General features: G+C 67.3%; 5 protein-coding genes across 10 annotated transcripts; 1 reads left to right on the top strand and 4 right to left on the bottom strand.

Annotated features, from left to right (window-relative positions):
* Window positions 1–163: 163 nt before the first annotated feature.
* USP21 (ubiquitin specific peptidase 21) lies at window positions 164–7,909 on the bottom strand. The gene is made up of 14 exons (XM_077191945.1): window positions 7,808–7,909; window positions 6,872–6,927; window positions 6,038–6,786; window positions 4,318–4,377; window positions 3,061–3,184; window positions 2,846–2,957; window positions 2,627–2,764; window positions 2,467–2,531; window positions 2,270–2,373; window positions 1,162–1,248; window positions 983–1,061; window positions 741–848; window positions 526–640; window positions 164–446 (listed from the first exon to the last, which is right to left on the bottom strand). Exons 3-14 carry the CDS (start codon window positions 6,776–6,778, stop codon window positions 356–358), a joined length of 1,824 nt encoding a protein of 607 aa, XP_077048060.1. The 5' UTR covers window positions 6,779–6,786; window positions 6,872–6,927; window positions 7,808–7,909; the 3' UTR covers window positions 164–355.
* A 153-nt stretch (window positions 7,910–8,062) lies between these two features.
* UFC1 (ubiquitin-fold modifier conjugating enzyme 1) lies at window positions 8,063–10,525 on the bottom strand. The gene is made up of 6 exons (XM_054653801.2): window positions 10,353–10,525; window positions 9,864–9,931; window positions 9,316–9,379; window positions 9,160–9,236; window positions 8,577–8,667; window positions 8,063–8,275 (listed from the first exon to the last, which is right to left on the bottom strand). Exons 1-6 carry the CDS (start codon window positions 10,473–10,475, stop codon window positions 8,204–8,206), a joined length of 495 nt encoding a protein of 164 aa, XP_054509776.2. The 5' UTR covers window positions 10,476–10,525; the 3' UTR covers window positions 8,063–8,203.
* A 536-nt stretch (window positions 10,526–11,061) lies between these two features.
* Window positions 11,062–13,362, bottom strand: LOC143696228 (uncharacterized). 2 transcript variants are annotated; one of them, XM_077191951.1, is made up of 3 exons: window positions 12,830–13,362; window positions 11,903–12,122; window positions 11,062–11,423 (listed from the first exon to the last, which is right to left on the bottom strand). In XM_077191951.1, the coding sequence occupies exons 2-3, from the start codon at window positions 12,118–12,120 to the stop codon at window positions 11,288–11,290; spliced, it is 354 nt and encodes a 117-aa protein (XP_077048066.1). In that variant the 5' UTR covers window positions 12,121–12,122; window positions 12,830–13,362; the 3' UTR covers window positions 11,062–11,287. The 2 variants fall into 2 exon arrangements, with proteins under 2 accessions (XP_077048066.1, XP_077048065.1); XM_077191950.1 differs by lacking the exon at window positions 12,830–13,362 and having other exon boundaries at window positions 11,903–12,264.
* Window positions 13,363–13,424: 62 nt separating this feature from the next.
* Window positions 13,425–18,706, top strand: TOMM40L (translocase of outer mitochondrial membrane 40 like). 5 transcript variants are annotated; one of them, XM_077191946.1, is made up of 9 exons: window positions 13,425–13,654; window positions 13,920–13,987; window positions 14,069–14,161; window positions 14,818–14,919; window positions 15,004–15,109; window positions 16,390–16,486; window positions 16,965–17,041; window positions 17,295–17,397; window positions 17,788–18,706. In XM_077191946.1, the coding sequence occupies exons 1-9, from the start codon at window positions 13,567–13,569 to the stop codon at window positions 18,302–18,304; spliced, it is 1,251 nt and encodes a 416-aa protein (XP_077048061.1). In that variant the 5' UTR covers window positions 13,425–13,566; the 3' UTR covers window positions 18,305–18,706. The 5 variants fall into 5 exon arrangements, with proteins under 5 accessions (XP_077048061.1, XP_054509779.1, XP_077048064.1 ...); XM_054653804.2 differs by having other exon boundaries at window positions 13,432–13,654; window positions 16,364–16,486; window positions 17,788–18,061; XM_077191949.1 differs by having other exon boundaries at window positions 13,442–13,654; window positions 13,906–13,987.
* A 12-nt stretch (window positions 18,707–18,718) lies between these two features.
* Window positions 18,719–24,554, bottom strand: NR1I3 (nuclear receptor subfamily 1 group I member 3). Its single transcript, XM_077191894.1, has 9 exons — window positions 24,503–24,554; window positions 24,332–24,461; window positions 23,086–23,216; window positions 22,733–22,911; window positions 21,645–21,829; window positions 21,399–21,544; window positions 19,954–20,070; window positions 18,989–19,094; window positions 18,719–18,913 (listed from the first exon to the last, which is right to left on the bottom strand). The coding sequence occupies exons 1-9, from the start codon at window positions 24,552–24,554 to the stop codon at window positions 18,784–18,786; spliced, it is 1,176 nt and encodes a 391-aa protein (XP_077048009.1). The 3' UTR covers window positions 18,719–18,783.
* Between the last annotated feature and the right edge of the window lie 100 nt (window positions 24,555–24,654).

Below are 24,654 nucleotides of genomic sequence, written 5' to 3'. Positions count from 1 at the left end.
CACCAGCCAATCATCGCGCACGGCACGCTGCGGTGACCACGCCTACCTCTAATCAATCATCAACAGGCCACACCTCCATAAACCACGCCCACCCAATGTCAGTCAAACGCAAGTCCCACCCCGCTACCATCAAGCCACGCCCCCAAGCCCCCCAAACTCGGCGTTTTTTGGGGTTTTTTTAATAAATTTATTCACAAAACCCCCCGGGGCCGCGCGGGCTGCGGCCGCTCCCCCCGCACCCTTCTCTTCGCGGGTCCGGGGGGCTCCCGGGGGGTTCCCGGCGGATCCCGGGGCAGGGTCCCGGGGCTTCCCCCCGCAGTTCCCGGCCCGCAGGCGGCGGCTCCGCGCGGGGCTCTCAGGCTCTGCGGCCGGGCGGCTCCTCCAGCTCGTAGAACAGCACGTAGCCCTCGCTGGACGGCACCTGGTTCTCGCTGATGGGCGAGACGCTGCGGGGACACCCTCAGCACCGGCCGCGGGGGCCCAGCACCGGGGCGGGGGGGCACGGGAGGGGCGGGGGACACTGACCGGGAGTCGTTGTAGACGCGCCAGCCGGCGGGGTCGCGGCAGAAAGCCGTGTAGTGCCCGTAGTGCACGCTGCCCGAGTGGTTGCACAGAGCGTACAGGCTGTAGACAGGGCTGCCTGCAGCAGGGTGCAGGGTCAGGTTTAGGATCTTTAGGATCTCCCACCCCAAAAAAACCCCAAAAAACCCCAAAACCCCTTCCCTCGGAGCTCTCCTCACCCGCCTTCTCGCTGGCGAACTCGCGCAGGTTGAGCTGCTGCAGCGGGAAGTCCACAAAGACGGAGCATTTCTTGATGGAGTAGCGCGTGGTGGAGAACCTGTTCAGGTCTGCCCGGGGTTAAGGCAGTGGGAAGATGGACGGGAGTGATGACCCTTGTGCTTACCCCCCACCCCTTCCCAAACCTCCCAAAAAATTTGGGGGTGTCCCCCACCCTTGCTCGGGTTTGATTCCCAAAGGATACGGAGCACCAGGATGCGTGGGAAGCGCTGGATCGTCAACTTCTTGGTGCTGCGCGTGCGCTGCCGGCACTTGTCACACACCTGAGGGGCCAGGGGACATCAGGGACGTTTTGGGGACAAACCCGGGGCTGCAGGGGGGGTCCCTGGGGGTAGGGGGGTAGGGGGGGTTCCATCCTCTCACCGGGGCGTTCTCCGAGTCCAGCTCCTCCTCCTTGGTGAAGAGGCTGAAGCAGTCGTGCAGCGAGACCTTGCCCCCGGCAAAGCTTTTCTGCAGGGCCACCAAAATCCCCGGAGGAAGGGATTTTGGGGGGTCAGGGGTGGAATTTAGAGGGTGTGAGGAGTTTTGAGTGGGGATCTGAGTGGGTTTTGGAAGGGTCTGAAAGGTTTCTGGGGCGTCTGAAGGGGTTTTTTGGAGGGGTCTGAGCAATTTTTGGACAGGTCTAAAGGGGATTTTGGGAGGGTCTGAAAGGTTTTTTGCAGTGGTGGGAGGGAAGGGTTTTCTGGGCTGGTGTGAAAGGTTTTTGGAGGGGTCTGAGGAGTTTTTGGGAGGTCTGAGGGGTTTTGGGTGGTCTCAGAGGATTTTAGGGTGGTCCGAAGGGTTTTTGGGAGTCTGAAGTGCTTTTAGGGTTTGAAGAGTTTTTGGGGGGGTCTGAAGGTTTTTGGGGTGGTCTGAAGAGTTTTTTGACAGGTCTGAAGGGTTTTTGGGTGCTCTGAGGGGGTTTCTGGCAGGGTCTGAGGGGTTTTAGGGGAGTCTGAAGGGTTTTTGTTGGATCTGAAAGGTTTTTGGGAAGTCTGAGGGGGTTTTGGATGGACCCGAAGGGTTTTTAGAGGGGTCTGAAGGGTTTTTGGGGGATCTGAGGGGTTTGGGGGGGATCTGAGGGGTTTTTGGGGAGGTCTGACATGTTTTTGGGGGGGTCTGAGGGATTTTGGGGGGAGTCTGAAGGGTTTCTGGCGGGGGCTGAAGGGTTTTAGAGGGGTCTGAGGGCTTTTTGGGGGGGTCTGAAGGTTTTTGGGTGGGTCTGAAGGGTTTTTAGAGGGGTCTGAAGGGTTTTTGCGGGATCTGAGGGGTTTGGGGGGATCTGAGGGCTTTTTGGGGGGATCTGAAGCATTTCTGGAGGAGCCTCAAGGGTTTTTAGAGGGGTCTGAAGGGTTTTTGGGGATCCGAGGGGGTTTCTGAGGGGTTTGGGGGAGTCTGAAGGGTGTTTGGAAGGGTCTGAAGGGTTTTTTGGAAGGATCTGAAGGGTTTTTTGGGGAATCTGAAGGGTTTTTTGGGGTCACCCCACCCTCACCTTTGGGATGGGCAGCGAGAGGTCGCAGAACACCTCGAAGGTGGTGGAGCGGTAGCCGCAGGCCTGGCACTTGAGGCAGCTCTTCAGCTGCCCCACAAAGAGATCTGGGGGGGCAAAGGGAGGGGTCAAAGGGGGGCACCCCCAGAGCTTTCGGGGTCCCAGGGATGGGGGGGCACAGCCCCATTGCCAGCGCTCACCCACGATCTTGCTGTCCTCCCTCTCCAGGTAGCGCTTCCACATCTGGTTGGCGCGCTCGTCGTCGCTGCGGGAGGCGACACCAGGGTGACACCGGGGCTGTCAGCTGTCCCCAAAATCGGGGTCCCCTCTCCTCAGCAGCCCTGCCCCTTCCTCTCTCACCTGAGCGTTTCGGGGTCCTCCAGGGCCGGGGGTCTCCGTGTGTCCGACAGGATGCTGGGGGTGCGCCGGCCCTTCCTGTTGATCTCCACGTGCAGCCGGTCCATGAAGAACTTGAGGAATTCCTGCGCGTCCTGCTGGCTGCGGGGGACACTTTGTGACACTTTGTCCCTTTGGGGGGTCCCCAAAAGGCTTTTTTTAGGGGAGGGGGGTGTGTCTCACCTGTAACCCGTGAAGGAGGGCACGTATTTCTGGAACACAGCCTTGAAGCGCCCGGGGTTGACGGCCTCGGAGGAGTCGGGGTGCCAGAGGGCGGCAATGACATCGGCGAAGGCTGAGGGGACAAGAGGGGGGGGGACACGGCGGGTTCAGCGCCCCCCAGGGGGGTTCTGGAACGTTCTGGGGGAGCTGTGGGAGTTCTGGGGGGTCTGTCCCACCTTCGGTGAGCTCCTGGGGGGCGCGGGGGCCGGGGGGCTGCTCCTGCTGGAAGTCGCGGCGCAGGCAGTAATCCCGCAGGGGTTTGGTGCTGCTCAGGCACTGCAGCACGGCGTTCATGAAGCACTGAGGGGTGACACGGGCACGTCTGGGCATGTGGCACTGCCACCAGGGAGCCCTCAGGGTGTCCCTGGTGTCCCCCGTGGGGTTGGGGGTACCCGGGGATGCGATGGGACAGCCGCAAAGAGGCTTGGGGACGCTGAGGGCACCCACAAGTGACATCGAGGGACACTTAAAGGACATCAAAGGGACCTCAAATCCCTCCCACAGGCCAGGACAGGAGGCCTGGGGACCGTGGGAACAGTGCTGGGGGGCTGGGGGACATCCCCAGCAGGATGGGACCACGGCCACTGAGCCTGGGGGACCCTGAGGGGACCCAAGGGGACCCAAAATCCCTCCCACACCCCAGGACAGAGGGACAGGAGGGTTGGGAACCCCGAGGTGACCCCAAATCCATCCCACAGCAGCCCAGGACAGAGGGACAGGAGGGCTGGGGACCCTGGGGACAGTGCTGTGGGGCTCTGGGAATGTGACATCCCAGCAGGACAAGAAGATGGGACCATGGCCACCAAGGCTGGGGGACCCCAAATCCCTCCCACAGCCCAGGACAGAGGGACAGGAGGGCTGGGGGACCCCGAGATGACCCAGAGATGACCCCAAATCCATCCCACAGCCCAGGACAGAAGGACAGGAGGGTTGGGGACCCCGAGATGACCCCGAGATGACCCCAAACCCATCCCACACTCCAGGACACAGGGTCAGGAGGGTTGGGGACCCCGAGGTGACCCTAAATCCATCCCACACTCCAGGACACAGGGACAGGAGGGTTGGGGACCCCGAGGTGACCCTAAATCCATCCCACACTCCAGGACACAGGGACAGGAGGGTTGGGGACCCCGAGCTAACCCCAAACCCATCCCACACCCCCCAGGACACAGGGTCAGAGGGGTTGGGGACCCTGAGATGACCCCGAGCTAACCCCAAACCCATCCCACACCCCAGGACACAGGGACAGGAGGGTTGGAGACCCCGAGGTGACCCCAAACCCATCCCACACCCCAGAACACAGGGTCAGGATGATTGGGGGACCCCGAGGTAACTCCAAACCCATCCCACACCCCAGAACATAGGGTCAGGATGATTGGGGGACCCCGAGGTGACCCCGAATCCCCCTGGGCAGGGCCGAGCCGCCCTCTTACCGTGTTGCCCAAATTCCTGAGGCCGACGTGGCCCGAGCCCAGCAGCAGCGCGTGGTGGGTCTGGGTGTGGGGACACAGCGAGGGACACCCGGTGAGCCGCGCCCCCTCCTCCGCCGTGTCCCCCCATCCTCCCCGGCTGTCCCCGGGTGCCACCGCCGGTGGCTTCACCTCGCCGGTGACCAGCAGCAGCCCCATGACCGCCGTGTGCACCACGGACTCGGAGATGTCGGCAGTGCCGCCGCGGGTTGGGAGCTCCCGGCGGGGCAGCAGCGAGCGCTGCAGCTTCCGCGGCAGCTCCACCAGCGTGGCTCCCTGCAGCCCCGGCATGGCGGCACCGGCTCCCTGCCACCAGAGCCTCGGTGGCATCGGTGGCATCGGTCACCAGGGGTGGCCTGTCCCCCTCCCCTCCTCCCTCAGCTCATTAGCTGATCCGATTTCTCCCCTCCGCCCTGTGCTATTCTGGGCAACACAAGGCTCATCCCAGGGGATTAATTAGCTGGAGCTGCCCATAGGGACAGTGAGGGGTGCTGAGGTAAACAGCCCCCCAAAAATCCCTCCCTGGTTTCCAGCCGAGGGGGTTTGGGGGCCTGGCGGGGCTGAGGGATGCCCCTGGTGTCCCTGAAGGGGGACAAGGCGGGTGGCCGGGCCTTGGTGGCGTTTTGGGGATTACGATTCCCCCACACGTGGCCAGGCAGGTGAGGGATGATGGAGGGGGGGAGCGGATGCGGAAACGGGGAGGGGGCAGCGGCCAGCTCGGTGTCACCTCAGTGTCACCAGGGTGTCACCGGTCACCCGTGGTCACCCTGGAGATGTGGGGACAGAAGCCAGAGCCACAAGGATGGCACCGGCCCCCTGAGCTGGGAGAACAGCAGCGACCCCCCCCAACCAAGAGCCGTGGGGGTCCCCAAAACAGGACTGGAACGGGGACAGGTGAGAGTGCCACCACTGTGTCACCCTGGCGATGTCACCGAGCCTGAGCGGGGACACTGCGGGGGTCACAAAATGTCCCTGAGGATGGGGACAGCATGGGGGCCTTAAAATGTCCCCAAAGCTGGGGACTCTGGAGGGTCTCAAAATGTCCCCAAGGCTCGGGACACTGCAGGGGTCTCAAAATGTCCCCAGAGTTGGGGACAGCATGGGGGTGACAAAATGTCCCTGAGGATGGGGACAGTGTAGGGGTCTCAAAATGTCCCCAAGGCTGGGGGCAGTGTGAGGGTCTCAAAGTGTCCCAAAAGCTGGGGACACTGAGAGGGTCTCAAAATGTCCCTGAGGTTGGGGACACTGTGGGGGTCTCAAAATGTTCCCAAGGTTGGTGACACTGTGGGGGTCTCAAAATGTTCCCAAGGTTGGTGACACTGTTGGGGTCTGAAAATGTCCCCAGAGCTGAGGACAGCATGGGGATCTCAAAGTGTCCCCAAAGGTGGGGACATTGCAGGGGTCTCCACATGTCCTCAAGGCTGGGGGCACTGAGAGGGTCTCAAAACATCCCCAAAGGTGGGGACACTGCAGGGCTCTTAAAATGTCCCCAGAGCTGGGGACACTGCAGGGGTCTCAAAACGTCCCCAAAACTGGGGGCACTGCGGGGGTCTCAAAGCATCCCCAAAACTGGGGGCAGCATGGGAGTCACACCACATCCCCAAAACTGAGAGGCTCTGAAAACGTCCCCAGGGCTGGGGACACGGCTGTCCCGGGCCACACCCCTCCCGCCCCCGGCTCTTACCGCGGCCGCCTTGTCCTCGTTCCGGCCGCCGGGCGCGGGGCTGCCGGGGCCGTGGCTGAACGGGGCCTCGGCCCGGGCGCGGGGGCCGCCCTCGGGGCGCACGGAGAGCAGCGCCGCGGTGCCTTTGCCGTCGGGCCCGGCGCTCACGGTCACCCTGCGCAGCGAGGAGCTCCTGCGGAGCGCCAGCGCGCCCGCACCCAGCGGGTGCCCGCAGTCCCTGAGCACCAAGCGGCTCAGCGCCACCGCCACGTCCTCGGCGCGGCAGGGGACACCGGCGACACCGCCGCCACCGCCGCCTCCTCCCTGGCTCAGGTCGCCGATGCTGATGGATTTGGAGCGGGCCAGGTTGCTCCGGCGGCGCTCGGCCGCGCTGGGCAGCGAGAAGGAGGCGCTGCCGGGCACCTGCGGGGCGCCCCCGGGCACCCTCACGCCGTGATCGGCCTTGAGCGGCCCCCGGCGTCCCCCCGGCCCGCGGGGAGCGGGATCCCCCCGTTTGGCCGCTCGGCCCCGTTCCAGCTCCAGCTTTTTGGGGCGGGGGTCGTCGGGGGGCGGCGGGGGCCTGGGGGGCAGCAGGCGCAGTTTGGGGGCCGGGGAGAGCCCGTTGGGGGCCGCATGGCGCTCCTGGCTCAGCGCTCGGTGCCCGCTGGGCAGGCGGGAGCCCGCCCGGGGCTGCGCCGTCACCACGGCACCGGCACCGGCGTCCCTGGCGCGGCCCAGGCGGTGCTCCGAGGCCTGGGGCATGGCGGGGCCTGCGGGGACAGCGACAGCATGGTGACAAAGTGGCAGGGCCACGGGGGGGGGGGTGGCACAAGGGCGCGGGGAAGGGGCACCCACCTGCTCACAGCCCCCCGCGCCCGGCGGCCGGACACAGCGTCCCGTCGGCGGGGGCCCTGCGGGGACACGGCGTCACCGAGGGGACCCCAAAGCGCGGGGGACCCCAAAAGCTCGGGGGGACACCAAAGCTCGGGGGGACCTCAAAGCTCGGGGGGACCGCAAAGACTCGGGGAGACCCCAAAGCTCGGGGAACCTCAAAGGCTCGGGGAGACCCCAAAGCGCGGGGGGACCCCAAAGCTCGGGGGGACCCCAAAGCGGTTCCCGCACCCCCGGGCTCAGCCCCCCGCAATCCCGAGGGTCCCCCCAAAGCGGTTCCCGCACCCCCGGGCTCAGCCCCCCGCAATCCCCGGGGGTCCCCCCAAAGCGGTTCTGGCACCCCCGGGCTCAGCCCCCCGCAATCCCGAGGGTCCCCCCAAAGCGGTTCCCGCAGCCCCCCGCAATCCCCGGGGTCCCCCCAAAGCGGTTCTGGCACCCCCGGGCTCAGCCCCCCGCAATCCCGGAGGTCCCTGCAAAGGGGTTCCCGCACCCCCAGGCCCGCAGCCCCCCACAATCCCGGGGGTCCCCCCAAAGCGGTTCCCGCACCCCGGGGCCCGCAGCCCCCCGGGACCCCTCCCGGTGCCCCCATCACCCCCCGCCCCTCGGGGCCCCGCCCCCCTCTGCCAGCCCAGGGTCCCTCACCGGGGGTGTCCCCTGTGCCCCCCCCCCATCCCGGTTCCCCCCTCCGCTATCCCGGGGCCCCCCGTGAGGCGTTCCCGCTGCCCCCCTCCATCATCCCGGTACCCCCCCGCCTTCAGGGGCCCTGTCCCGCACCCCCCGCCCGGCCCCGCCGCTCCCCTGGGGGGGGTGTCCGCTGTCCCGGAGCCCTCCCAGCCCCAAGTGTAGCCCCCCTCGCCCCCCTGCGCCCCTCGGCGGGGTCGCCCCGCGATCGCCCCGCACCTCCCGCGGGCCGCCATGGCAACAACTCCCGCCGCACCCGCCGCCATCTTTGTGCCTCCCTCGGCCGGCCCCGCCCCCGGCGGCCTCGCCGGCGGATCTGCGCATGCGCCGCCCTCCCGGCCACGCCCCCCCGCGCCGCGCGTCACCATGGAAACCGCGCGGCGTCTTAAAGGGGCCGCGACCCGCGCGGGTTTTTGCGGGGGGGACACACAAATCCCCTCTGTGTCACCCCCAAAATAACAAACCGCCACTAAATCGGGGTTCAATGTTTATTGGGGAGCAGCAGCGAAGCGGTGGGGAGGGGTGGCAGCAGCTGGGAGGGGAATGGGGGGACCCCCGAGGTGGGGGAACCCCCAAAGTGGGGTGGGGGGACCCCCAAAGTCCCCCCCGCGTTGGTCACTTGTCCTTGTGCTGGATGAGGCCTTTGGAGATCAGGTCCGGGATCTCCACGGCCAGCCAGGGACCCAGCTGTGGGGACAAGGGGTCAGTGGTGTGGGGACATCCCCTGGAACGTGCCACCCTCCCTTCAGTGTCACACCCCACCCCCCCACCCCCAAAAAGGTGACAACCCCCCCCCAATGTCAACCCCCCATGGGGGACCCCTCCACAGGATCCCCTCTCCCCACTGTCCCCACACAGGTGACAGCGCCACCCCAGTGTCCCCCCCCACACCAGTGCCACTCCAAGCCCACCCTGGACCCCCCCCCAGAGCCCCAGGACCCCTCCAGAGCCCCCCAGGACCCCTCCCCAAGCCCCCCCCGGTGCTCACCCCCAGTGCCATCAGGTGTGCCAGCCCGAACTTGGGCACGTTCCTGGCCCACAGGGGCTTGAAGTGGTCACTGAGGCAGATCTTACCCCCCCTGGGGGGACACCGAGCCGTCAGACCCCCTTGGGACCACCCCAAAACCCCTCAGACCCCCCCTCGGGACCCCCTAGAACCCATCAGACCCCCCAGGATCCCCCAAACCCCCCAGGATCCCTCCCCAATTCCCCCCAGACCTTCTCCAAACCGCCCCCTGGACCCCCCATGTCCCTCCCCAAACCCCTCTGCACCCCTGCCAGATCCCCCCAAGCCCCCCCAGGACTCTTCCTGGACCCCTCTGAGCCCCAGGACCCCTCCCCAAGCCCCCCCAATCCCCAAAACCCTCCCTAGGATCCCTCCCAAGAACGCCCCAGCCCCCTGGACCCCCCCCAAAGCCCCTCCAGGACCCCTCAAAACTCCTCAGACTTGCCCCCAAACACCTCAAATCCCCCGGGACGCTCCCCAAAGCCCCTGAAAGCCCCCCAAAAGCCCCTCAGACCCCTCCCAGACCCCCCCAAGCCCCCCTAAAGCCCCCCAGGACCCCCCTCACCGGTACATCTTGGCGGTTTTCCCGTCCAGCTCGGGGATGGCGATTTCGGGGGCGGTGCCCGGGTACGTCACCGGGATCTGGGGGGGACAAGGGGGGTCAGCACCTCCTTGGGACCCCCCCCAAAACCCCCCCTGTCCCCCGGAGCCCTCTCCTCACCTCGAACTTGATGTTGAACTCGTACTTGAGCAGCTCATGGATGTACCAGCACCTGCCCGACCACCTGGGAACATGGGGGACCCACCCCAAAACCCCTGAGTGACCCTTGGACCCCCCAAACCCCTCAGTGACTCCCCCCAAAGCCTCTGAGTACCCCCAGGACCCTCCCAAAACCCCCCAGACACCCCTGGGACCTTCCCTAAACCCCCCAGACCCCCCTAAGACCCCCCCAGGACACCCAGTGTGAGGGAACCCCCTCTGCGACCCCCCAAGGACCCCCCCAGAACCCCCAGGACCCCCCAAAAACCCCTGAGACCCCCCCTAAACCGCCCAGACCCCCCCCCCAAAGCCTTTCAGAGCCCCCAAAACCCCTCAGAACTCCCCCAGGGCTCCCCCAAATTCCCTCAGACCCTCCCGGGACCCTTCCCCCGCTGCTGGGACCCCCCCTCCGGTCACCGGAGCGGCCCCGGGGGGTTTGTGACAATCCCGAGGGGGTCCCGGTGTGACCGGGGAGGGGGGGGGTATCCCAGAGCCCCCTCCGTCCTTACCGGGTGCCCTCGGGGTTGGACTCCAGACGGAACCAATCGGTGTCAGCCCGTTTGTTGTTCTCCACGTACTGCCGGGACACCGGGGGGGGGGTCACCGAGACCGGGGGGGGTCACCGGGACCAGGAAAGGGACACCGGGAATGGACAGGATTCATGAGGGGACACCGGGGGATGACAGGAGACACCGGGGGGGGGTCACCGGTACTGGGGGAGTCACCGGGGGGACACTGGGGGGACACCGGGGATGGACCGGGGAACACCGGGAGTATTGAGAAGACACCGGGGGGACACGGAGAGTATGGAGGGGACACCGGGGGACACCGGCGGGCACATGGGGGTGGTCTGGGAGGAGGAATAGAGCAGCAGGAGTACACCGGAGCGACACCGCGTGGGGAAAACCGGGAGGGATTTGAGACACCGGGAAAGCACCGAGAGGGAACGGAAACACGGCCAGACGGGAACCGTGAGAGGGGGAACGCCACGCACGCACCTGGATGAGCGCCCGGTACTCCTCTCGCAGCCGCTCGGCCCAGCCCTCGCGGTCCCGCGGCCCCGCTGGTGACCGCAGCAGCGGCAGCTCCGCCACCGCCCGCCGCGCTGCCGCGTCCGCCATGGCCGGGCCCCGCCATGCCGCCCCGCCGGAAGTGACGTACGCCGCCACCCCGGCACGGGGCCGCCATCTTGTCTACGGGAGTGGCTGGCGCGATGACGTCATCGCCGCCATCTTGGGTGAGGGCGCGCACGGTGCGTGAGGCGCCGCCGCCATCTTTAGTGAGGGCAGAGGGGCGCGGAGGTGGGCGGGGCTTGACTGAGGGGGCGGCACCCACCGCCCAGGGACCGCCCCCTCCTCAGGGACCCCCCCCCCTCAAACAGCGACAGGGATCCCACCACCCCAAGGACCCCCCCCAAAGAGCAACCGGGACCCTCCAACAGGCCCCCCACAGCCCAGGGAACCCCCACAGCACCAGGGACCCCTCACAAAACCCCCAGGACCCCTCACACATCGAGGGACCCCCCACAGCACCAGGGACCCCCTGCCCACCTCAGTTACAAGGACACGGCGGAGGGGGGGGCTCAGGGCTTTATTTGGGTCTGGCACGGGGCTCTCAGGAATGGGTTGGGATCAAGGCCGGGGTCTCAGGGCTGTTTCGGATCCATAGAGGGCTCTGATGAGGTCTTGGAGCTGTATTCAGGCCTATCCTGGTGGGTCTCAGGGCTGTGTCGGTGTCTGTGTGGGGGTCTCAGGGCTCAGTCCAGGTCCATGCGGGGCTTGTGAGGGGCCTCAGGGGGTCTTGGGGCTGTTTTGGGGTCTGTGTGGGTGTCTCTGGAGGTCTCGGGGCTGTGTCTGGGCCCATCCTGGGGGTCTCAGGGCTCAGTCCAGGTCCATGCGGGGCTCGCCGGGGCTCTCAGGCTCTCTCGGGGGTCTCAGGGGGTCTCGGGGGTCTCTCCCTGCCCCTCGGCCCGGCCCAGCCGCAGCAGGGATGAGAACAGCCCCATCACGTTGTTCTGCAGCTCCCGGGCCAGCGGCTCCAGCTGTTTGTTAGCGCGCTCCAGGTACAGCCTGAGGGGCGACACCGGCGTCACCGGGGCTGCCGAGGCCTGGGGAGGGGTCCCGGGAGGGGTCCCGAGGAGAGGAGGGGAGGGGAGGGGTCCCGGAGAAGGAGGGGAGACACCCGAGAAGGGGAGGGGTCCTGAGAGGGTCCCGAGGAGGGGTCTCAGGAAGGGACAGGAGGGTCCCGAGTGGGGAGGGGTCTCGGGAGGGTCATGGGGAGGGGTCCCGGGTTGGGAGGGGTCCCGGGAGGGGTTCCAGGAGGGGAGGGGAGGGGAGGGGTCCCGGGGAGGGAGAGGAGGGTCCCGAGTGGGGAGGGGTCCTGAGAGGGTCCCGAGGAGGAGTCTCAGGAAGGGACGGGAGGGGTCCCGAGTGGGGAGGGGTCCCTGATGGGGTCCCTGATGGGGTCCCAGGGAGGGATCCCGGTGGGGAGGGTCCCGAGTGGGGTGGGCTCTGCAATGGGGAGGGGTCCCGGCTCCAGCCCCCCGTACCCGGCCTGTGTGCGCAGCTCCTCGGGGCGCAGCTGCGGGGGCAGCTCTCGGCTCACCAGCTCGCTCAGGCTCTGCAGCTGCCGGCTCAGGAAATCCGCGGCCCCCGCGGGCTCCTCCGGACCCTCCGGGGCCTCGCCCGGCCCGTCCCGCTCGGGCAGCGCGGCCCCGGGGCGGGCGGCGGCGAGCAGGAGCAGCAGGGCCAGCAAAGGGAGCGACATGGCTGCGGGGACACCGCGGGGACACGGCGGGACAGGTGGCACTTGTGTCCCCACGGAGAGTGCCAGCCCCATCCTGTCCCAGCCCCACAGAAACTTCCAGCCCCACGGAGACTTCCAGCCCCATCCCATCCCATCGATCCCATCCCACCCCATTCAAACTTCCAGTCCTTTAGGAGCTTCCAACCCCATAGAAACTTCCAGCCCCATCCCATCCCACCCCATTCCTGCCCCATAGGAATTTCCAGCCCCATTCCCCACCCCAAAACCACCCCCAGCCCCAAATCCCCTCCAATCCCTTCCCCATACCCCAATCCCAACCCCAAATCCCAATCCTTGTTCCCAAATCCCAATTCCTACCCCACACCCCAATCCCGATCCCAAATTCTAATCCTGCCCCCAAATCCCAATCCTGACCCTACAGCCTAATCCCTGTCCCCAATCCCAATCCTTGTCCCTGTCCCCATTCCTGTTCCCATCCCTGCCCCCTGTCCCCCGTCCCCTCCCTGTCCCTTGTCCCCATTCCTGTCCCTCTCCCCATCCCCTGTCCCCAATCCCTGTCCCCCATCCCCTGTCCTTGTCCCCGAGTGTTCCCCTGTCCCCCTTGTCCCTGTGTCTCCATTCCCTGTCCCCCTGTCCCCTGTCCCTGTCTCCAATCCCAATCCCTGTCCCCTTTCCATGTCCCCTTCCCTGTCCCCTCCTGTCCCCTCACCTTCCAGGTGTCGCTGCAGTTTTGGGGTCTCCCCTCCCCCGGCCCCGTTTTTATCCCAATCCCGCCCCCCCCGGGCAAACACGGCGGGGCCGAGGGGCAGCGCGGGGGGGCCCTGTTTCCCCCTGTCCCCTCCGTGTCCCCTCCGTGTCCCCAAGGGCCGAAGGTTGTCGCCCGTGGTGTCACCGACCCCCGGCCCCCGGCGGGGGGGGACAGTGGGGACACGCGGGCAAAGGGCGGGGGTGGCGCTGGCGACAAAAGGTCGGAGTCCCCCCGGTCACTGCGGGGACAGGGCAGGGGACACGGGGGGGGGTGGCGCTGGGAGGGGACAGTGGAGTGATGGCGACAGAGGGGACACAGGGAGGGGACAGCGATGTGCGGAGGGGACATGGTGGTGGTCCAGATTTGAGGACAGCGGGGACTTGGGGACACGCGGGGGACAGGACAAGAGGGGGACACGCGGGATTTGGGGACCGCGGGGGTTTGGGGACACGCAGGACTTGTGGATTTGGGGACACGCGCGGGACAGGAGGGTTGCGCGGAACGGCCCCGCCACGGAACGTCTCCGCTCGGGTCCGGGTTGCCGGAGGGGTCGCATTCCGGCGCGGCCCCGCCCTCCCCGCTCAGCCAATGGGCGGCGCGCGTTGCCCGCAGCCAAGATGGCGGCGGCGCCCCCCCTGAAGGCGCTCCGGGCGGCGCCGCCCGCGATGGCGGCGGCCGGCGGGGGCCCGTGAGGGGCCATGGGCAACGCCGAGGGCCGGGCCCCGCGCCGGGCCCAGCCCCGCGGCAACCCCGGCAGCTTCGATGAGCTGCACCGGCTCTGCAAAGGTGCGCCCGCCCGCGGCGAACGGGAATGGAGGGGGGACAACGGGGCTGAGGGGACAGTGGGGCTGTGGGGACAGAGGGACCGGGAGGGGACAGAGGGGCTGGGGGGACACTGGGGTGACGAGGGGACAGCGGGGCCATGGGGACAGCGGGACAAGGGGGTGTCGGTGCTGTCCCCAAAACGGGGCTGGGGGTGTCACCTGGGGGGTGACAACCATGCCTGGGGGTGACAGCCGTGTCCCCAGGGGTGACAGCCGTGTCCCCCCAGAGGTGTTCCCGCCGCAGATGGAGGGGGTGAAGCTGATCGTCACCAAGACCCTGAGCAGCCACTTCCAGGTGGGGCAGGGGACACCTGGGGACACGGGGGGTGTCCCCCCCACGCTGTCCCTGTCCCCTGTGACCGCGCTGTCCCCGCAGGTGACACACACGGTGCACATGAGCACCCTGGGCCCCTCCGGGTACCGTTTCAACGCCACCTTCGTGGGGGACCGCCAGCTGGGGCCCACCGAGGTGACAGCGCGGGTGGCACCGGCCTGGGGGGGTGGCAGCGGGGTTGGCACAGGGGGTGTCACCGGTTCTGGAGCCTCATGGTCACCCCCAGGCCACCAATGGGTCATTGTGGCCATCTGTGGCCCTGGGGTGGTTGGTGGCTCTATATCCAGGGTGGCCTCAGGGTGGTTGGTGGCCTTGGGGTGGCCTCAGGGTGGCCCTGTGGAGTCTTTGGTGGCCTCAGGGTGGTCGGTGGCCTTGGGGTCATTGGGGGCCCTGAGGTTATGGGTGGTCCTGGGTGACTCTGGGGTCATTGGTGATCTCAGGGTCATGGGTGGCCTTGTGGTCATCAGTGGCTTTGGGGTCATTGGTGGCCCTGGGTGGTCCCAGATGGCCCTGGGCTTGTTGGTGGCCTCACCATGGCCACAGTGCTGTGGCCTGGGGGTGCTGGCACGTCCCAGCCAGCCCCAGGCTGGAGCCAGGGGTGCTCGGAGGTGGCCCTGTGGCCGTCCCTGTGTCCCCCTGTCCCGTATCCCTGTCCCCATGTGTTCCCCTGTCCCCAGGTGTCCTCTGTCCCTATCCCCCATCCCCTGTTCCTGTCCCCAGCTGTTCCCCTGTCCCTGTCCCCATCCCCTGTGCTGTCCCCAGCTGTTCCCCTGTCCCTGTGCTGTCCCCAGGTGTTCCCCATGCTGCTCGGGGACATGGACAGCAGTGGCAGCCTCAACGCCCAGGCCCTGCACCTGCTGGGCGACCACCTCCGTGCCAAGGCTGTGTTCCAGGTGAGCCACAGGGGGTGCCACACCCGTGCCAGCCCCTCCCCGCCTGTCCCCCGGTGCCACCAGCAGCTCTGTCCCTGTCCCCAGACGCACCAGGCCAAGTTTGTGACGTGGCAGTTCGACGGCGAGTACCGGGGCGAGGACTGCACCGCCACGCTGACCCTGGGCAACCCCGACCTGCTGGGCGGCTCCGGTGAGCGCCCGGCCCTGCCCTGGGGACTGGGGACACCCCCTGGCACTGGGGACACTGCTGAGACTGTGCCTGACCCCGCCCTGGGGACACCCCCTGGCCCTGGGGACACTGCTGAGACTGTGCCTGACCCTGCCCTGGGGACACTGCCCTGGCCCTGGGGACACCGCTGAGACTGTGCCTGACCCTGCCCTGGGGACACCGCTGAGACTGTGCCTGGCCCTGCCCTGGGGACACTGCCCTGGCCCTGGGGACACTGCTGAGACTGTGCCTGGCCCTGCCCTGGGGACACTGCTGAGACTGTGCCTGGCCCTTCCCTGGGGACACCGCTGAGACTGTGCCTGACCCTGGGGACACTGCTGAGACTGTGCCTGGCCCTGCCCTGGGGACACTGCCCTGGCCCTGGGGACACTGCTGAGACTGTGCCTGGCCCCGCCCTGGGGACACCGCCCTGGCCCTGGGGACACCGCTGTGACTGTGCCTGGCCCCGCCCTGGGGACACCGCTGAGACTGTGCCTGGCCCTGCCCTGGGGACACTGCCCTGGACCTGGGGACACCACTGAGGCTGTGCCTGGCCCTGCCCTGGGGACACCGCCCTGGCCCTGGGGACACTGCCCTGGCCCTGGGGACACCGCTGAGGCTGTGCCTGGCCCTGCCCTGGGGACACCGCCCTGGCCCTGGGGACACTGCCCTGGCCCTGGGGACACCGCTGAGGCTGTGCCTGGCCCTGCCCTGGGGACACCGCCCTGGCTCTGGGGACACCGCCCTGGCCCTGGGGACACTGCCCTGGCCCTGGGGACACCGCTGAGGCTGTGCCTGGCCCTGCCCTGGGGACACCGCCCTGGCCCTGGGGACACTGCCCTGGCCCTGGGGACACCGCTGAGGCTGTGCCTGGCCCTGCCCTGGGGACACCGCCCTGGCTCTGGGGACACCGCCCTGGCCCTGGGGACACTGCCCTGGCCCTGGGGACACCGCTGAGGATGTGCCTGGCCCTGCCCTGGGGACACTGCCCTGGCCCCGGGGACACTGCCCTGGCCCCACCCTGGGGACACCGCCCCAGCCCCGCCCTGGCCCTGGGGACACTTCCCCAGACCTGCCTGGCCCTGCCCTGGGGACACCGCCCCAACCCCGGGGACACGGCCCTGGTGCTGCCCTGGGGACACTGCCCCAGCCCCGCCCATCCCCGCCCCAGGGACACCGCCCCAGCCCTGCCCTGGGGACCCGTCTGAGGCGGCACTGTCCCCGCTGTCCCCGCAGTGATCGTGGTGGCGCATTTCCTGCAGAGCGTCACCGCCCGCCTGGTGCTGGGCGGGGAGCTCGTGTACCACCGGCGGCCCGGGGAGGAGGGAGCCATCCTCACCCTGGCCGGGAAGTACTCGGGTACGGACACCTGGGGACACCGGGGCACAGATGGGACACCTTGGGGACAAATGGGACAGATGGGGATAGCTGGGAATGCCTGGGGACAGATGGGGATAGCTGGGAATGCCTGGGGACAGATGGGACACATGGGGACAGATGAGGACAGATGGGGACTGATGGGACATCCTGGGGACAGATGGGGCTGATGGGGACAGACAGGGACAGATTGGACAGCTGGGGATGCCTGGGGACACCTGGGGACATCTCAGGAAACCTGGAGACATCTTGTGGGTGCTGGGGACACCTGGGGATGCCTGGGAACACTTGGGGACACCTTGGGCACACCTGGGGATGGCTGGGGTCATCTGGGGACATCTTGGGGCCACCTGGGGAAACCTGGAGATGCCTCAGGAACACCTCTGGGACACCTTGGGGATGCCTTGGGGACACCTGGGACACCTTGGGGACCCCTGGGGACGCTGTCTCTCTGTTACAGCCCCGAACTGGGTGACAACGCTCAACGTGGGCTATGGGGGAGCCCATGCCAGCTACTACCACCGGGCCAACGAGCAGGTGCGTGTCCCCAGATGTCCCCCACGCTGTCCCCAGTGTCCCCCTCGGTGTCCCCATGCCACTGTGACCGCACCATTCCCCCCAGGTGCCGCACTGTCCCCATTGTCCTGTCCCCGCTGTCTCTGCTGTTCTGTCCCCACTGTCATGTCCCTGCTACCCTATTCCCGCTGACCCCTCTGTCCTGTCCCTGCTGTCCCTCATGTCCCCAGTGTCCCCGCAGTGTCCCCTCAGTGTCCCCACAATGTCCCTGCAGGTGCAGGTGGGCGTGGAGCTGGAGGCCAACACGCGTTTGCAGGAGAGCACCTTCACCTTCGGCTACCAGCTCACCCTGCCCGGGGCCAACGCCGTCTTCAGAGGTGGGCACTGTCCCCTGTCCCCTCCAGTGTCCCCTCAGTGTCACCTCCTGGGCCACTGGCACCGGCTGGTGGCACTCAGGTGTCCCCGCTGTCACCTGCCAGGACCACTCAGGTGTCCCCAGCTCAGGTGTCCCTGCTGTCACCTGATGGGGCCCTGCTCAGGTGTCCCTGCTGTCCCCGGCTGGTGGCGCTCAGGTGTCCCCACTGTCACCGGCTGGTGGTGCTCAGTTGTCCCTGTGTCCCCAGCCACTCAGGTGTCCCCGTGTCCCCGGCTGGTGGCACTCAGGTGTCCCCATGTTCCCGGCTGGTGGCGCTCAGGTGTCCCTGTGTCCCCAGCCGCTCAGGTGTCCCCGTGTCCCCAGCCGCTCAGGTGTCCCCGTGTCCCCACAGGGCTCCTGGACAGCAATTGGAGCGTGGGGGGGGTCCTGGAGAAGAAGCTGCCCCCCCTGCCCGTGACGCTGGCCCTGGGAGCCTTCCTGAACCACTGCAGGAGCCGCTTCCACTGCGGCTTCACCGTCACCGTGGGATGAGGGACAGGGACAGGGACAGGGGGACAGGACAGTGGGGACAGTGGGGACAAGGTAGCAGAGGCAGCAGGGACAGCGGGACGGCAGGGACAGGACAGAGGAACAGTGGGGACAGCAGGGACAGGACAGAGGGGACAGGACAGCAGGGACAGTGGGGACAGGACAGTGGGGACGGGGGGGACAGCAGGGACAGTGGGGACAATGGGGACAGCTGGAACAGGACAGAGGGGACAGCACAGCAGGGACAGGACAGCAGGGATGGGACAGTGGGGACAGCACAACGGGGACAGCAGGGACATGGGGACAGTGGGGACAGTGGGACAGCAGGGACAGGACAGAGGGGACAGCACAGCAGGGTCAGGACAGCAGGGACAGCATAGTGGGGACAGGACAGCGGGGACAGCAGGGACAGCACAGCAGGGACAGCAGGGACATGGGGACAGCAGGGACAGCACAGCAGGGATAGCAGGGACAGCAGGGACATGGGGACAGCAGGGACAGCACAGCAGGGACAGCAGGGACATGGGGACAGCGTGTGGTGGCACCATCCTGCTCAGGGAGCTGCCAGGCTGGGCCCTGCAGGTGCCACAGGGACTGCGGGGACACGGCGGGCTGGGGACAGCGAGTGACAGCGCCACCGGGGGGCTGGGGGTCCCCGTTGTCCCCAGTGCCACCCTGCCCTGGGTGGTCCCCGTTGTCCGCAGCGCTGTGGCGGCTGTGCCTCAGTTTCCCCGCGGTGACACACCCGGGAGCCAGGATAAATAAAGGAGCTTTACTCTGTGCCTGGAGGCAGCTGGGGGTGACACTCGGGGCCCGGGGGGTGACACCTGGGGACCGGGGGGTGACACGGGGGCCGTGCTCAGCTGATGATCTCGGAGAGCAGCGGCGTCATGGCCGACAGGTCCTGGATGTGCAGGATCTGCCGCGTGTTCTCCACCTTCAGCGTCTGCAGCTCCGTCAGCAGCAGCAGCAGCTTGGCGTACAGGAACCTTGGGGACACCCAGCCGGCTCTGGTGGCCGTCCCCACCCCTCTGGGGACGCCGCCAGCCCGTCCCAAGGCTCACCTGCCCTCCTCGGGGGGGTGCTGGTGGTCGATGTAGCTCTTGAGGGTCAGCGCCACCTTCTCCTGGAACTGGTCGATGACGTCGCGCTGGGCGATGCCAGCGTGGTCTGGAGGGGCCGTGGGGTGACCTCAGCGGGGCTTTGGGGACAGCGGCGTGTCCCCGTGTCCCCCTGTCCCGTATCCCTGTCCCCATGCTGCGCTGTCCCCAGCTGTTCCCCTGTCCTGTGTTCCCCTGTCCCCAGGTGTGCTCTGTCCCTGTCCCCCATCCCCTGTCCCTGTCCCCATCCCCTGTGCTGTCCCCAGCTGTTCCCCTGTCCCCATCCCCTGTCCCTGTCCCCATCCCCTGTGCTGTCCCCAGCTGTTCCCCTGTCCCCATCCCCTGTGCTGTCCCCAGCTGTTCCCCGTCCCTGTCCCCATCCTCTGTCCCTGTCCCCATCCCCTGTCCCTGTCCCCATCCCCTGTGCTGTCCCCAGCTGTTCCCCTGTCCCTGTCCCCATCCCCTGTCCCCATCCCCTGTCCCTGTCCCCATCCCCTGTGCTGTCCCCAGCTGTTCCCCTGTCCCTGTCCCCATCCCCTGTGCTGTCCCCAGCTGTTCCCCTGTCCCTGTCCCCATCCCCTGTCCCTGTCCCCATCCCCTGTGCTGTTCCCCTGTCCCTGTCCCCATCCCCTGTGCTGTCCCCAGCTGTTCCCCTGTCCCCGTCCCCATCCCCTGTGCTGTCCCCAGCTGTTCTCCTGTCCCTGTCCCCATCCCCTGTGCTGTCCCCAGCTGTTCCCCTGTCCCTGTCCCCATCCCCTGTCCCCGTCCCCATCCCCTGTGCTGTCCCCAGCTGTTCCCCTGTCCCTGTCCCCATCCCCTGTCCCTGTCCCCATCCCCTGTGCTGTCCCCAGCTGTTCCCCTGTCCCTGTCCCCATCCCCTGTCCCTGTCCCCATCCCCTGTCCCCATCCCCTGTGCCAGGGTGGCTCACCTGGTGAGAAGAGCAGCATGGCCTGGAGCAGCGCGTACTCGGCCTCGTGCAGCCGCAGGCGCCGCAGGCTCTCGTGGAACTTGAGCAGCGGCTCCAGGTACACCTGCTGGAACCCGGCTGGGGCAGCCCCCAACCCCGGCTTAGGGCGGGCAGCGCCTCTGGGATCGGTCCCCGCCCTGTCACCAAGTGCCACCTCCTCGGACACCTCCGGGATGGCGGCTCTGAACCGCCCCGGGCAGCCCTTCCAGGGTCTTTTCCCTTTTTTAGGAGGAATTTACCCAGATTTCCACTCTGATCCTCCCCTGGCTCACTCCCAACCTCCCCAGGCAGCTCTTCCAGGGCCTTTTCCCTTTTTTAGGAGGAATTTACCCAGATTTCCACCCTGAGCCTCCCCTGGCTCACTCCCAACCTCCCCAGGCAGCTCTTCCAGGGTCTTTTCCCTTTTTTAGGAGGAATTTACCCAGATTTCCACCCTGAGCATCCCCGGGCAGCCCTTCCAGGGCCTTTTCCCTTTTCCAGGAGGAATTTCCCCAGATTTCCACCCTGAGCCTCTCCAGGCAGCTCTTCCAGGGTCTTTTCCCTTTTCCAGGAGGAATTTCCCCAGATTTCCATCCTGAGCATCCCCGGGCAGCCCCTTCCAAGATCTTTTCCCTTTTCCACGAGGAATTTCCATCCTGAGCCTCCCCTGGCTCACTCCAAACCATCCCTGGGCAGCTCTTCCAGGGCCTTTTCCCTTTCTGAGGAGGAATTTCCCCAGATTTCCACCCTGAACCTCCCTGGGCAGCCCTTCCAGGGCCTTTTCCCTTTTCCAGGAGGAATTTCCCCAGATTTCCACCCTGAGCCTCCCCTGGCTCACTCCCAACCTCCCCAGGCAGCTCTTCCAGGGTCTTTTCCCTTTTCCACGAGGAATTCCCACCTGAACCTCCCTGGGCAGACCCTTCCAAGATCTTTTCCCTTTTCCACGAGGAATTTCCCCAAATTTCCACCCTGAGCCTCCCCGGGCAGCCCTTCCAGGGCCTTTTCCCTTTTCCCAGAGGAATTTCCCCAAATTTCCACTCTGATCCTCCCCTGGTGTCCCCAGTGTCCCCAGGTGTACCCAGGGCCCCGTCGCGGATGGCGTAGCAGCGCTGCTCACACTCCCAGTGTCCCCATTGTCCCCAAGGTGTCCCCACGGTACCCAGGGCCTTGTTGCGGACGGTGTCCCCATTGTCCCCAGGTGTCCCCAGGTATCACCATTGTCCCCAAGGTGTCCCCAGGTGTACCCAGGGCCCCGTCACGGATGGTGTAGCAGCGCTGCTCACACTCCCAGTGTCCCCATTGTCCCCAAGGTGTCCCCAGTGTCCCCGGGTGTACCCAGGGCCCCGTCACGGATGGTGTAGCAGCGCTGCCCGCCCTCCCAGCTGTCCCCAGTGTCCCCATTGTCCCCAAGGTGTCCCCAGGTGTACCCAGGGCCCCGTCGCGGATGGTGTAGCAGCGCTGCCCGCACTCCCAGGCCTTGGTTTTGGGGTTGAACACGGTGTTGAAGCGGATCTGGCAGATCCCCAGCGTGGCCCCTTTCAGCAGCGAGATCTGCGCCTCCAGCGGCAAACTCCTGCCAGGGGAGGGGACACGGCAGCGACGCGGCGGCGACACGGTGACAAGGCAGGGGGGTGGCACCCGCCGCCGCCGCCCCCGCGCCGTCCCCTCCGCACCTGAAGACCGGGATCTCCTTGGCGAATTTGATCACCTGCTGGATCATGAACGTGCTCAGGTCCGCGAACTGCGGCAGCAGCGACAGCACGTCTGGCAGCGCCTCCTCCCGCGGCGACAGCGACAGCGACAGCCCCGCCGCCACCGCCCCGCCCGGCGCGCTCGGCACCAGCAGGCGCACGGCGGGCTGGGGACAGCGAGGGGACAGCGCTGGGGACAGCGAGGGGACAGGCGGGGTGGCGCTGGGGACGGGTGGGGGGACAGCCAGGGTATCTCTGGGGACAGCTGGGGCATTGTGGGGACAGTCTGGGGAAACAGCCAGGGCATCTCTGGGGACAGTCTGGGTACACGTGGGGACAGGCAGGACATTGATGGGAACAGTCAGGGACAGTCTGGGGACACGTGGGGACAGTCAGGGACAGTGTGGGTACACCTGGGGACAGTCAGGACATTGATGGGGACAGTTGGGGCATCTTTGGGGACAGCCAGGGCATCTTTGGGGACAGTCTGGGTACACCTGGGGATGTGCAGGACATTGATGGGGACAGTTGGGGCATCTTTGGGGACAGTCAGGGACATCTTTGGGGATGGTCTGGGGACACGTGGGGACAGTCAGGACATCTTTGGGGACAGCCAGGACAGCCACAGGCGCGGGCAGGGTGCCCATGGCCACGGCTGGGACCCCAGTGGGGACAGTGGGGACAACTACAGGGACAGGGGTGTCCCATTGGGGACAGGATTGTCCCATTTGGGGACAGGGGTGTCCCATTGGGGACAGGAGTGTCCCATTGGGGAGAGGGGGTCCCGTTTGAGGACAGGGGTGTCCAGCTGGGGACAGGGGTGTCCTGATGGGGAGAGGGTGTCCCATTGGGGACAGGGGTGTCCCCTTGGGGACAGAGGTGTCCCCTTGGGGACAGGGGGTCCCGTTTGGGGACAGGAGTGTCCCATTGGGGACAGGAGTGTTCCAATGGGTACAGGGTGTCCCGTTGAGGACAGGGGTTCCCGTTGGGGACAGGGTGTCCCATTGGGGACAGGAGTGTCCCGCTGGGGACAGAGGTGTCCCCTTGGGGACAGGGGTGTCCCCACTCACCCAGCAGTGCATGAACTGTGAGAAGCTGGAGTCGAAGGTTCTCTGGTGGGCGCCGATGAGCAGCGCGATGAGCTCCTGCTGCTCGGCCGTCAGCCCCTCGTGTCCCCGCTGTCCCCCGGGCTGTCCCCGCTGTCCCCGCAGCTCCCGCCGCCGCCGCAGCGCCTCCTCCGACATGATCACTGCCACCCCGTGTCACCGCTGTCACCGCCGCCACCGCCGCCACCGCCGGGCACAGCGACCGGGCTCACTCCCCGCTGTCCCCTGTGTCCCCTCCATGTCCTCCCCCTCTGCTCTGCCCCGTGTCCCCCCCGGTGTCCCCCCGGTGTCCCCGCGGTGTCCCCCGTGTCACTCACTGTCCCTCCTCATGCCCACGTCCAGGCACTTCTGCAGGCGGCAGGCCTGGCACTGTCGCCGCTTGGCCTTGGTGACAGGACAGCGCCGCGCCAGGGGACACGTGAAACGGACACCCTTGAGGATGGAGCGCCTGCGGGGACACGGGCACTGCCACCAGGGGGACACTGCCACCACGGGGACACTGCCACCAAGGGCTGGGGACACGGGCACTTCCACCAGGGGGACACTGCCAGGACACTGCCGGGACACTGCCACCAGGGGGACACTGCCACCAAGGGCTGGGGACATGGGCACTGCCACCAAGGGGACACGGGCACTGCCACCAGGGGGACACTGCCACCAGGGGGACACTGCCACCAGGGGGACACTGTCGGGACACTGCCACCAGGGGGACACGGGCACTGCCACCAGGGGGACACTGCCACCAAGGGGACACGGACACTGCCACCAAGGGGACACTGCCACCAGGGGGACACTGCCACCAGGGGGACACCACCACCAGGGGGACACTGCCACCAAGGGGACACTGCCACCAGGGGGACACCGCCACCAGGGGGACACTGCCGGGACACTGCCACCAGGGGGACACGGGCACTGCCACCAGGGGGACAGTGCCGGGACACTGCCACCAGGGGGACACTACCACCAGGGGCTGGGGACACGGGCACTGCCACCAAGGGGACACAGACACTGCCACCAGGGGGACACTGCCAGGACACTGCCACCAGGGGGAGACGGGCACTGCCACCAGGGGGACACTGCCACCAGGGGCTGGGGATACAGGCAGTGCCACCGCGGGGACACAGACACTGCCACCACGGGTTGGGGACACTGCCACCAAGGGCTGGGGACATGGGCACTGCCACTGCCACCACGGGGACACAGGCAGTGCCACCAGGGGGACACTGCCACCAAGGGGACACGGCCACTGTCACCGTGTGTCCCCAGCCACAGGGCTGTCCCCTTTTGTCACACGCTGTCCCCATCCATGGGACCGTCCTGTGCCACCCCCTCCCATCCCAGTCCCTCCTGTCCCTTCCTGTCCCCACACCCCATCTTGTCCCCTCACCCTGTCCCCATGTCCCATCCCATCCCGCCCTGTCCCCAGCTGTCCCCGCAGTGTCCCCACAGTGTCCCCAGGTGTCCCCAGGTGTCCCTGCAGTGTCCCCAGGTGTCCCTGCGGTGTCCCCAGGTGTCCCCAGTTGTCCCCGCAGTGTCCCCTCAGTGTCCCCGCGCTGTCCCCACCTGAAGAAGCCCTTGCAGCCCTCGCAGCTCATCACGTGGAAGTGGTACCCGTTGGCCCTGTCCCCGCACACGGCGCACACTTTGTCCCCGTCGGGCTCCTTGTCCCCAGGCGGGCTCGGCAGGGACACACCTGGGGACACGGGGACAGCGGGGGTGACACACAGCCAGCACCAGTCCCATCCCCTCGAGGCCGCCGTGTCACCGTGTCCCGCGGCGCTGTCATCCACGTGAACCCACCCGTCCCCACAAAGGTGTCCCTTCGTGTCCCTGCCAGCCCCAACGTGTCCCCAGTGGGGACAAAGTGACCCTGCTGGTCCCCAAGT

Source organism: Agelaius phoeniceus, chromosome 31 (assembly GCF_051311805.1).
Source record: "Agelaius phoeniceus isolate bAgePho1 chromosome 31, bAgePho1.hap1, whole genome shotgun sequence".
Classification (NCBI taxonomy): Eukaryota; Metazoa; Chordata; class Aves; order Passeriformes; family Icteridae; genus Agelaius; species Agelaius phoeniceus.
This window is presented reverse-complemented; position numbering and strand designations above follow the sequence as displayed.